At 44.6% G+C, this 10,935-nt stretch overlaps 1 protein-coding gene across 1 annotated transcript in view; it reads left to right on the forward strand.

The window, feature by feature from the left end:
- The first annotated feature begins 5,642 nt into the window (after positions 1-5,642).
- Positions 5,643-10,935, forward strand: part of LOC111869973 (calphotin) — a 10,280-nt gene continuing 4,987 nt past the window's right edge. Inside the window, exons 1-2 of the mRNA XM_023861876.2 lie at positions 5,643-5,657; positions 7,628-8,557. Of these exons, the coding sequence (XP_023717644.2) occupies positions 5,646-5,657; positions 7,628-8,557 (942 nt within the window). The 5' untranslated portion in view covers positions 5,643-5,645. The remainder of the gene's footprint in view (positions 5,658-7,627; positions 8,558-10,935) is intronic.

Below are 10,935 nucleotides of genomic sequence, written 5' to 3' on the forward strand. Positions count from 1 at the left end.
GTCGAATCCAGGAGCTTTTTTGGGGTTGATTTCTTTTTTGATGACCGTTTCCACTTCTTTATATTTGAAGTTTCGCATTGGTAGATTCATCTGATAGGGTGCATCTAGGAAGTTGTTGATTTCGTATTCTTCTTCTTGAGTCGTCTCATTGTCGAAAGGTTTGAAGACTTAGGAGAGGTGTTTGGCGAATGTTACGGCCTTCCCTTGATTGCTTCTTGCCCACTTGCCTTCGTCCGTTTTTATTGGTGGTGCTGGCACCTGAGGTCTTTTCAGTCTCCTCGTTGCTTTATAGAGTGAGTAATCGGTAGTTTCTGTCGCAGTTAATCCCTTTAGGTACTCCTGGATGGCTTCATTTTTTAGTTTTTGTAGTAATTTTCTTAATTCTTTGGTTTTTTTATTGTAGATGCTCTTGTCAGATTCTGTTCTGGTAGTCTGCCATCGTTTTCGTGCTCTTCTCTTTTCTGCGATTTTTTGTTTAACAATAATTGGGCTGTTCTTTTTTATTCCCTTGTCATTTCGATCTGGTGTGGCTTGCCATGCTGCTAGTTGGATTGCCTTGGTTAATCTTTCTACTTCGTCATCTATGTCAGCTTCTGTTTTTAGGGGGGTCTCCAGTGTGACTATTTTATCTAATGTTTCCCGAAACAAATTCCAGTTCGTATTCTTGCTATGTAGGGAAGGTTCTTTCGGTTTTTCTAGTATTTGGGCGTACATGGTGACTATGATTGGGGTATGATCAGACGTGAGATCTAGGCTTGATTCCACTAGGTTTTTTTTTGTGTTAAGTCCTTTGGTAACACAAAAGTCTAGTATGTCCGGAGTCTTTCTGCTGTCTGTTGGCCAGTATGTGGGTTGTCCTGTTGTTAAGTAGCTTAAGTTGTTGCTGTTCATGGTAGCAAGTAATTCTCTTCCTTTTGAGTTTGTAAGTCTGGAACCCCATTGTACGTTTTTTTAATTAAAGTCTCCTCCCACCAGGAAATTGTTGCCCGAAGTTTTAAAGAAATGTTCAAAGTCTTTGTGTTTGTTATTATGCTTTGGCGGGCAGTAGATCGAGGGGATTGTTATTTCGCTTGAATGTTCCTGTATGACTAGGCTAGTAGCGTGTATATTTTTTTGTTTGTATCCTTCTTTCTCATAATGCTTGATATTGTTTCTGATTATTACTGCTGTGCCTGCGTGTGCTGTCCCATCAGGGTGATCTCTGTGATATATGTTAAAGTTTGGTATTTTTATGTAACTTTTGTTTGTAAATGTGTTTCTGAGATTAGCATTATGTCTATGTTATTATGTAGTAGGAATATTTTCATTTCCTGTACGTGTTGAGTCAATCCATTGGCGTTCCAGATTCCTATTTTTAGTACTTCAGCTATTGTGAGGATTTGTTGACCAGAGTTGCTATTAGATTTATTGATGGCCCCATTTGATCCATTAGATTTTTCATCATTTGTTTTAATTCAGTTAAGTCATTAGCTGGTTGTGGTGGTGCAGTTGATTTTGTCTGACCTTCATGTTGGACTGGGTGTACGATCTTGGGTTTCATGATCTGTGCATATGATATGCCCGGTTGTGTGACTTCTGTATCCGTTTTTCTCTCTCGTAGTGCTGGATAAATTTTTTGTTGTATTTGTTTGTGTATTATGCATCCTCGATAGTTGGCTGGGTGATGCTCCTTGCAGATGACGCATATGACCTCTTCATCTCTTGTTTTTCTAGGGCAGTCTTTGGTTAGATGGTTCCTAGCACATTTAACACATCGTGGGTTGTTATGACAATAATTTCTTGTGTGCCCGTATTTCTGGCACCTCATGCATTGCGGGATTTCTCGTTTGGTGTGAGGTGCCTCGAATTGCACGCACGTATTCATTAGTAGTTTTACTTTGTATATTTCTTTATTATCTTGTGCCTTGAGGTCAACAAAGAACAGTGGTAGTTGGACGTTAGTATTCCTTTGCTTTACATTCCAGATGTTTATGACCATATGTCTTTTTCTGCTAAGCTGTTGCTTATTTCTTTTAGGTCAGTTGTTGGATGCATGTTTCTCAAGACTACTCTAAAGGTTTTGTCTTTCTTAGGTTTATATGTATGAAATTCCGTATTTTTTTTCCCATTAGAGCTTTGAGGATTGTGCTATACACGTCGCTCTTCAGTGGTCGTATTTTCACCTGATCATGTCTTAATGTTTTTGTAGTGTAGTTATCTTTTGCTAGTTCGTCTAACAGTTGGATCAATGGTTTTATGTTTTTTACGCCTGCTACAAATATGGGTGGTGGTTTGGGCTCCTTTTTTGCGATATCTACTGTTGTTTCCATTTATACCTCAGAGAGTCCTTCATATCTATTATAATAGATATACCAACAATATAGACCCAACAACAACTAATAATTATTAGTTGTTGTTGGGTTGTCTAGCCAATAAACCTGTTTCTTCTTTTGATGTTGATTTTCTCCATGCTCCTCGTTGTTTCTGTTTCTTTTTCTGTTATAGGTGATCGTATGCCATTCGTTTTGGGAGTGGCTTGGTAGTGGTGGATAATCTTCATGTGATAATTGCTTTGGATTGAACATTTGTGTGGTATTCGTCGGCTGACTATAGTATGTTGCGGTACTATGTATTTGATGTTGTTGATTGTGACTGGTTGTGTCAAGGAGGGTGATGATATATGCATGTATGATGTTGATGGGTTTTGCTCTGCATACGAGTCCGTATTTGACTGTGTGTTGTGCATGTGATTTGGAGCTTGGCCTTAGGCCGCACTCTATTAGTTTAGCCTTTATTTCTATTTCGATTTGTTGTTTGTTTATTAAGGCGGATTATAATAAATAATTATATTAAATGTATAAGTATATTACGTAGATTAAGTACTTGCTGTTTGTTGATAGCCCTGAGGCGTACGTCGTATTTCGCTAGCAGTATCTGTCTCAGTAGCGGTGCACTTACAAGACGTCCTTGTCGTACTGCAGCTAGCGATCGACTGGCCAATCTTGACTGAGTTTCTGGATTGTCCTTACAAGCAACGCAGCGGTATCGCTGGTTTACACAATATTACAGTTCACCGTTACACGCACTAGGATTCTCATTCTTCACTAGTCTTACCCTGGTAACGGAATTACAACAGTCTCACCGTGACTAAATCTTCTAATCACACACTAAGTTTCCACAGCTTGATTTCTAATGCTTCTTCGACTACTAACTTCCCGTGGCTATCTCCTGCCGACAACTCCGTTGTACTCCTTCAGCTCTCATTCTCGTACTCTCTGTTGTACTCATTGTACTCTTCTGTACTCCTACAGCTGCTAGCTTCGGAACTCGACTCTTTTATATTTCCTCGGCACGGACCAGGCAGCACACAAAAACACAGCCTCTCTATTGTTGTAGAGGCGTGTTACCACGTAGTTGCCTAGCAAAACAATGTCGGCGCGGACCATACAGAAAACGCCTTTCATTCTTGTCTCGTATTATTATAGCCGCGGGTCTACTGGTCCGATACCTAGCACTGGGTGTCCTTTATTGTCAAGTATTGTTATACACATTACCCAGCAACGGCTGTTTTCCAAGAATCTGTCTCGGTGGGAACATGTTTATCGAGCCGTTGCCCAGCAGTGGGTCGATACGTCACAATATAGACGAATGTTAGGATAATACCTCAAATTACCTTACGATCGCGTCCTTCCGTATGCTTCCCAATTCATTTCTCAGTAATCATCTATATTACACGGCTTGAGGTGCTCAAACCGTCGTTAAATAAACACGTGGTTCAATGGCCGGCAGAAGCACGCAGTAGTGGGGATAGACACTGCTCCTAGATTCATTAGATAAGTTAGTCGCTAGGAGAATATACGAGTATTTATCATAATATCCCGCAGATAGACCTTGCCGTGCGTCACTTCAAACCAGATGCAATCCTCTGATCCTGTTTACCAACACCCATATTAATAATGGCATGTATTTAGGGTCGTGACCAATAATAACGGGGTTTGGGTTGGATGACTGGATTTATTAACGCCATCTTTTACAGTCACTCTGAATCACCAACAATTATAGTGCTATCGCTGATCTACCCACTTCAGAAATCACTAGGACACACTATCCGTTTCCTGGCAACGGATTTATCGCCGGAACTATCATTTCAAATCGCTATGAAGTCTCCTTACGACTGACGGTTAGTCAGTCTGTCTGTCTTGGTGTCGAGCTCCGACTGGAGCTCTTGACCAGAATTTTTTTCTTCTTTATATGAAAATTACCGTCCTGTTCAATTGGGGCGCCCTCTCTGACGAGAGGTCGGGTCTGTCATTTGTTAGTCATAGTCTGTGTTAGTAAGTCCATTGTCAGTATTTACATATATTTACAATTTAATCTTAATTCTTATTTCTATGTACAATATATACAAGGCCTCTGTCAACCCAGGGTCAGTACAGCAAGTTATGCCCTATTTCTAGTAGTAATCGCTACCACGGCAGTTTAGTCACTTGAACGGTCGTATGCCTGACCGCCGCCAAGTTTAAGCCTCTTATACTTTCTATGGCGGGCTTCGCCTTGTCCGATGTTGCGAACATTCTCATTCTCATGATTTTGTACGACTTCTGCTTGTTTCCTGCATTATTTTGTTATATAGTCATATACGTATGGGATTTTGAATGCTATGTGCAAATCGCGGACCGGTGTGCGCCTTGGGAAATTGCCAATGGTGCGGAGAACCATGTTTTGCAGGCGCTGCAATTTCACTAGATGAGTGTCTGCCGCAAACTCCCAGGCGGGACTAGCATAAGTCATTACGGATCTAATAAGCGCTTTATGGAGGGTTAGTTTAATGTTAGCTCTCAATCGCTCATTTTTTAATAGGGAATATACTCTAATGAATGTTCTGAAGGCCTTGGCTTCGATCATTTCTATGTGCAATCTCCATGTAACTCTCTTAACGAAGATTACACCTAGATATTTTGCACTATTTACAAATGGAATATTTCGTCCATTTAGAGTGAGACCTACAGTCGGACCTATCTCCTACAACAACTGTAAGCTTCAGAATTCGCCTTCCTTATACCCACTTTGCACGGACCCAACGGAAAACACAACCTGCATTGTTGACGAAGCCTGTTTACGGCGCCGATGCATAGCACTGGACTCCCTACTGCTGTCAAGCTCTTAAGCGGGATAAGCGGGAAGGTGTTTACTGGGCCGTTGCCTAGCAATGGGCTCCTTATTGTTGCAGGAATGCGTTTACCAAGTCGTTGCCTAGCAATGTGTATACACGTCGAAAAAATTGGACGGTGAAGGAGAAACCAGGGAAAATTTTCTTCGAGGCTGATATACGCATTAATTTTTCTAATATGAGAAAACAAGAACATAAACAAAGGACATGACAGTGAGTAGAAGATACAGAATAAACTTCCGCAACATTTCTCCCCAAGCTATCAATTCCCAAAGACATGTAGAGGCCAAAATGTTTTCGAGCAGCATTTCCTGGCGGGGGGAAAGCAAAGGGGCGCACGATTTCCTACTTTACGCCGTACACTCGGCAATCTGGACAGCCGGAGGGCGGGGGTCAAGGCGTGGCGGAGGTGCCCGTTATAGAAAGGGATCTGCAGATGATTAGGTTTATATATAAGCGGCTGGGAACACCGGTCTGTCGCTTGCAGGCTCACAACATGGCCGTCCAGGTAAGTGAAGTGTCAAGGCTCCGTTCCTCAAGACTGCAGATCGTATCAGGTGTGAGGTTCACACGGCGGTGAATAACAGGACATGACGTCGTGTAGTCTGGTAGGTTACCAACATGAGCTCTCCTGCCTCAATACTGAGTTCCTTGAAATTCTGGCACCTTTCTACCAAACTACACGGACTCACAAGTCTTGAACAAGGACTATGACTGCAGAGTAATATTTTGTGATGTATCGCCGTGTAGTCTGCTACAACATTGGGTAACTTTTACCAGACTACACGGCATCACATTCCATAGTCACCACGGTGGGAATTTAAAATTTCAAAAGGATTTTGTTGTTTCGTTCATGGCTCAGCTAACGACGCCCAAACCATACAATGACAAACGGTAGGATGATTAGTAAATAATGGATTTGAAAGGATGCGGAAGGAAGTGGTCGTGGCCTAATTAATGTACCATATAGGTATGTCCCTGGAAGGAATGAGGGAAACAGCCAGCATAGGTTAAAAACAGTCGAACAAGAGAATACACGAGGATTATAGAGTTGAATTGGTAGGGATGTCTGCGTGGATTATTTCACGGCTTTCATTGAAAACACCTGCAGAAAACCAAGCACCTCTCGTGTCCGGACTTAATTTATTCATTCCATCATTCATTCATGGAGCTGAGCCGTCTTGAAAATACGTCAGTTGTGCAGCTGCTCAAGAACTTCCAGCATTTTATGGAACCCGAAGGTTCATTACCATGTTCACAAGAGCCCTCCACTGGTCCCTATCCTGAGCCAGATCGATCCAACCCATACCATCCATTTTAATATTTTCCACCCCCCTACGTATTAATCTTCCCAGTGGTCTCTTTCCTTCTGGCTTTCCCACCAATATCCTATATGCATTCATCTCGGCCCCATCTGTGCTACATTCCCTGTCCATCTTATTCTCCTTGACTTGATCATTCTAATCATACTAGGAGATTAGTACAAGGTATGAAGTTAATCACTATGCAGAACTGTTAACTTACAAATGATATTTAATTATTAATGTGTAGGTATGTCTATGATTGGCAACCGTAGCAAATACCATATTCCTAGCTCCAATAGTTAAATAGTTACAGCCATAAAACCGAAAACTAAAAGAAAACTTTCGCGCACACCGCCATTTTGAAGTCCACTCAGAGCGATACAGGAATGACTCGACAAGTTGAGTGTAGGCACAAGGTACTGAATTTCATTTTGCTTATTTATTTGTGGTTACATAACGGAACCGTGAGTAGCTCAAAGATTTGTAGCGCCCAATAACACAAAGATCACTCAACTGGAAAACAAGGTAAAAAAAGATGAAGTTGTCTGTGTCTAATTAATTACTACGCCCTGACGACGTGTGGGCGAGTGGTGGTATAGTTCCACCATTCTTGATGTCGGCAACAGATGGAGGAGAGTGGTCAGCTTCACGCTGCGGCCGCTTTTCTCCCGGGGAAACAGCCTCCGTACCCACTGGATTTGAACCTGGGTGTCCCATAGCCGTTCTGGACGTTATGGATATGAGAAAAAATATCTTGCCACTGCCGGGGATCGAACTCTGGTCGTCCAGCCAGTCGTTATACCCACTGAGCTATGAAAGTTCATGGAAAGAAGTGATCATGCTATAATTTGAGGTACTGTCGGAAATGACTGAGGAAATGCTAAAATTTCAGCCAGGAAAGTCCGTCTCCGCGTTGAGATTCGAACCTGGGAGCGAGAGAGACGTAGGGGGCAGCTGACAGGAGCGTTCGGTTTCGTGAGAACAGGCTGTGATATGAACTCTGTTACCTGATGTGACGCCATGTAGTCTTGTACAAGTTCATCGACGTTTCAGAGAAACGAAAAGTAAGCAAAGCAGGAAACGAGAAAGACGTTGGCAGAACTCTACAAGACTACACGGCGTCACATGCAACTGTGAGAACCGCAAATCCGATATGTCTGGGTTCCCTTTGCAGCTGTTCCTGTTGGCGGCAGCGATCTCAATGACAAGGGCCGGGCTGATCGGCCCCTCCTACGCAACACCTGCGGCCTATGCAGCATATGCCGCCCCCGTAGCTAAGGTCGCAGTTCCAATCGCACATCCGGCGGCGCCGGCGCAGTACAGCTACGCTTACGAAGTGCAGGACGCTCTGACCGGAGACTCCAAGGGACAGCAGGAGACCCGCAGTGGAGATGTCGTCCAGGGCAGCTACAGCCTGGTGGAGCCTGACGGGACACGTCGCACCGTCGAGTACACCGCCGACCCTCTGAACGGATTCAACGCCGTCGTGCACCGTGAACCCGCCGTCGTCGCAGCCCCTGTGGCTAATGTGGCTGCACCTATTGCTTACGCAGCCCCCGCTGTGGCTAAGGCTGTGGCTCCAGTGGCATATGCCGCGCCAGCAGCATACGTGGCTCATGCCGCCCCCGCCGTGGCTAAGGCTGTCGCTCCAGTGCCATATACCGCCCCAGCAGCATACGTGGCTCATGCTGCTCCCGTCGCTTACACCGCCCCCGCCGTGGCTAAGGCTGTGGCTCCAGTAGCATATGCCGCGCCAGCAGCATACGTGGCTCATGCCGCCCCCGCCGTGGCTAAGGCTGTGGCTCCAGTGGCATATGCCGCGCCAGCAGCATACGTGGCTCATGCCGCCCCCGCCGTGGCTAAGGCTGTCGCTCCAGTGCCATATACCGCCCCAGCAGCATACGTGGCTCATGCTGCTCCCGTCGCTTACACCGCCCCCGCCGTGGCTAAGGCTGTGGCTCCAGTAGCATATGCCGCGCCAGCAGCATATGTGGCTCATGCCGCCCCCGCCGTGGCTAAGGCTGTGGCTCCAGTGGCATATGCCGCGCCAGCAGCATACGTGGCTCATGCCGCCCCCGCCGTGGCTAAGGCTGTCGCTCCAGTGGCATATGCCGCCCCAGCAGCTCATGCTAGCCCCTTTTATGCAGCTCCGAGATACGGCCCGCCTGCTCTGGCCTACAAGCATTACTAAACCGCCTGACCATGCGATTACCTGCTTTACGTGTATGTACCTCATGTACTGTAATCCTGCTAAATAAAACACTGAAACAGTACGCTGACCTGTCTTGGAATTCCCGATAATTCACTATGCTTCTCGCATCTGAGGCCGTTCGCCGTGTCACATACTTTTCGGCGCGATATAATGCCTCTCTCTTCAGGGTATTTCTTAACTTCTTATACCCAGAAGATGTATGAAGTATATTCCCATAGAACACTGGTACCTATCAAACTACACGATGCCACATCTCAAGAACCGAACCTTTTTTACTGATTCCGGAAGGACTCGGTTCGAATTTCTGCCGAGAAACTACCCATCCTGACTGACGCGTTTTTACGTTTAACCTCAGTCCCTCTAGGGAAATGCTGGCACAGCGCCTTGATTACGTCACGACCTCGTTCCCGGAAATCGTTCCTATTCATCAGTCGCCACTCAACCTGCCTTTCGGTGCTGTACGTATTATCCGCCTAATGACAGCTCGTTCAGTATCCCATATGACCGCAGACTCGATATTAATTAGCGTGAAAACTATAGATTTCACAAGCCATTCTGTCGTTTTCGCTAACATCTAGAAACCGTCTATTTTGCGCACACACGAACTTGTGTGTTCCCTATGATTCTCACAACAGATGATGATAATTCCCTAAACGACACTAACCGACTGTACTCTGTGTAATGGTGCTACATGTTCAAATATTCTTTACAGAATTCTGAATCTTAGCAACCTGTTGCAGTTGGTATTAGAATTTATTTTCAGCTGTTTAGTGTCCACCAGGCAACGATATCAAGATTTAAAATTAACTCCTTTTTAAAATTCGTCACTGCAACACAGTTCCGGCCCACTCGGCCATCATCAGGTGCGCTGAAATTGGGTGACCTGCTGTGCTTTCTGAGATACTGGGATCCGTATTTTCGTTACAATGTTTCTACATGAAGTCAGTGTAGTTCCTCCTCTGCTACACGTACTGTCTTATTTAGTATGCCTGTTGTGTGTCTAGTGTGCAGCGTGGATGCCGACTTCATTTAAAAGTACTGTAAATACGAAAACAGCGATGCAGTAGCGCTGGAAGCACAGCAGTTCCCCAGAATTTCAACGCAACTGATGATGACCGAGTAGGCCGAAACATATATTAAAAAGGTAAAAGTATTCCTGTAACAGACCGTGGAGCCCCATAGGGTTGTGAGATGTCGAGGCTCCCACATTTTCTAGACAATCTTCTCATAGATGGCGGTGATGTTGTCAGCCTTAAGCACCGGCCGCCCTTAAACGCCAGGAAGATTCCTAGCACTCACTTCTCCTACAGGCTGAGTCGACTCCAGGTCCACAGCGCGGCTGGAAGGATTATGTCAAATGAAAAATATAATGACCTCATCGGGTATCGACGCCGCGACCGTCTGGTTTGTAGCATAGTGCCTCAAACAACAACGATACCGCGTGACCCGAAAAATTAAGTGCCGTAACGAATTTTAAAAAGGATTTAATTTTAAATCTTGATATTTTTGGACGGTGGACGGTAAACTGAGAATAAATATTTCACATGAATCTAACTCGATCAAGCATTTCCGTCGTTTTACTCAGTCTTAAAGGAAACGACGAGGTGCTATCCAAATTCCTTGCGTCACTATATGATTAATATGCATTGTGTAGCGTATACACCATACTGTTCAGGTTCATATGCAGCAAGGAAACGGGCATATTCACTGCTCGACTACAGGTCACGAAACTGTTATCGCGAATACATCCCTGCGCAAGAGATAAAGACACAGATAATGCGAATATTAATAATGCGAAGTAGTGAGGTTTCATTTCTGCAAGAACCGGCTTCTAAACCAGATTTCGACACTATTAAGATGACAATATTGGGAATACTGGTAGAAAACGAATTAAACCGGTTGTGGCAATAAAGAAGCTTATGTGCAGTTTATTACAACAATGAAGCTAAATGCCAAGGCTTCTCGCAGTTGTCGAGATTCAGCAGAGCGAAACGTAAGACACAGTTCACTGAAAGTAAAATGTATCTGAATACATGAAGAACGACAGTGCATCAAAAACATGCATCTACACCGGGGGTGGCCAATTATGTAGAGCGCTGGGCCGAATGAGGAAACTTCGCAGTGACTGCGGCCCAAGGAACATCCTGAGGAGAGTTTCGCACTAGCCAGCTTGCTGGTCACCTATCCGTTACATCTTGCTGGTCACCTATCCGTTACATCTTGCTGGTCACCTATCCGTTACATCTTGCTGGTCACCTATCCGTTACATC

The sequence above is a fragment of the Cryptotermes secundus genome, unplaced genomic scaffold (assembly GCF_002891405.2).
Source record: "Cryptotermes secundus unplaced genomic scaffold, Csec_1.0 scaffold2419, whole genome shotgun sequence".
Lineage (NCBI taxonomy): Eukaryota > Metazoa > Arthropoda > Insecta > Blattodea > Kalotermitidae > Cryptotermes > Cryptotermes secundus.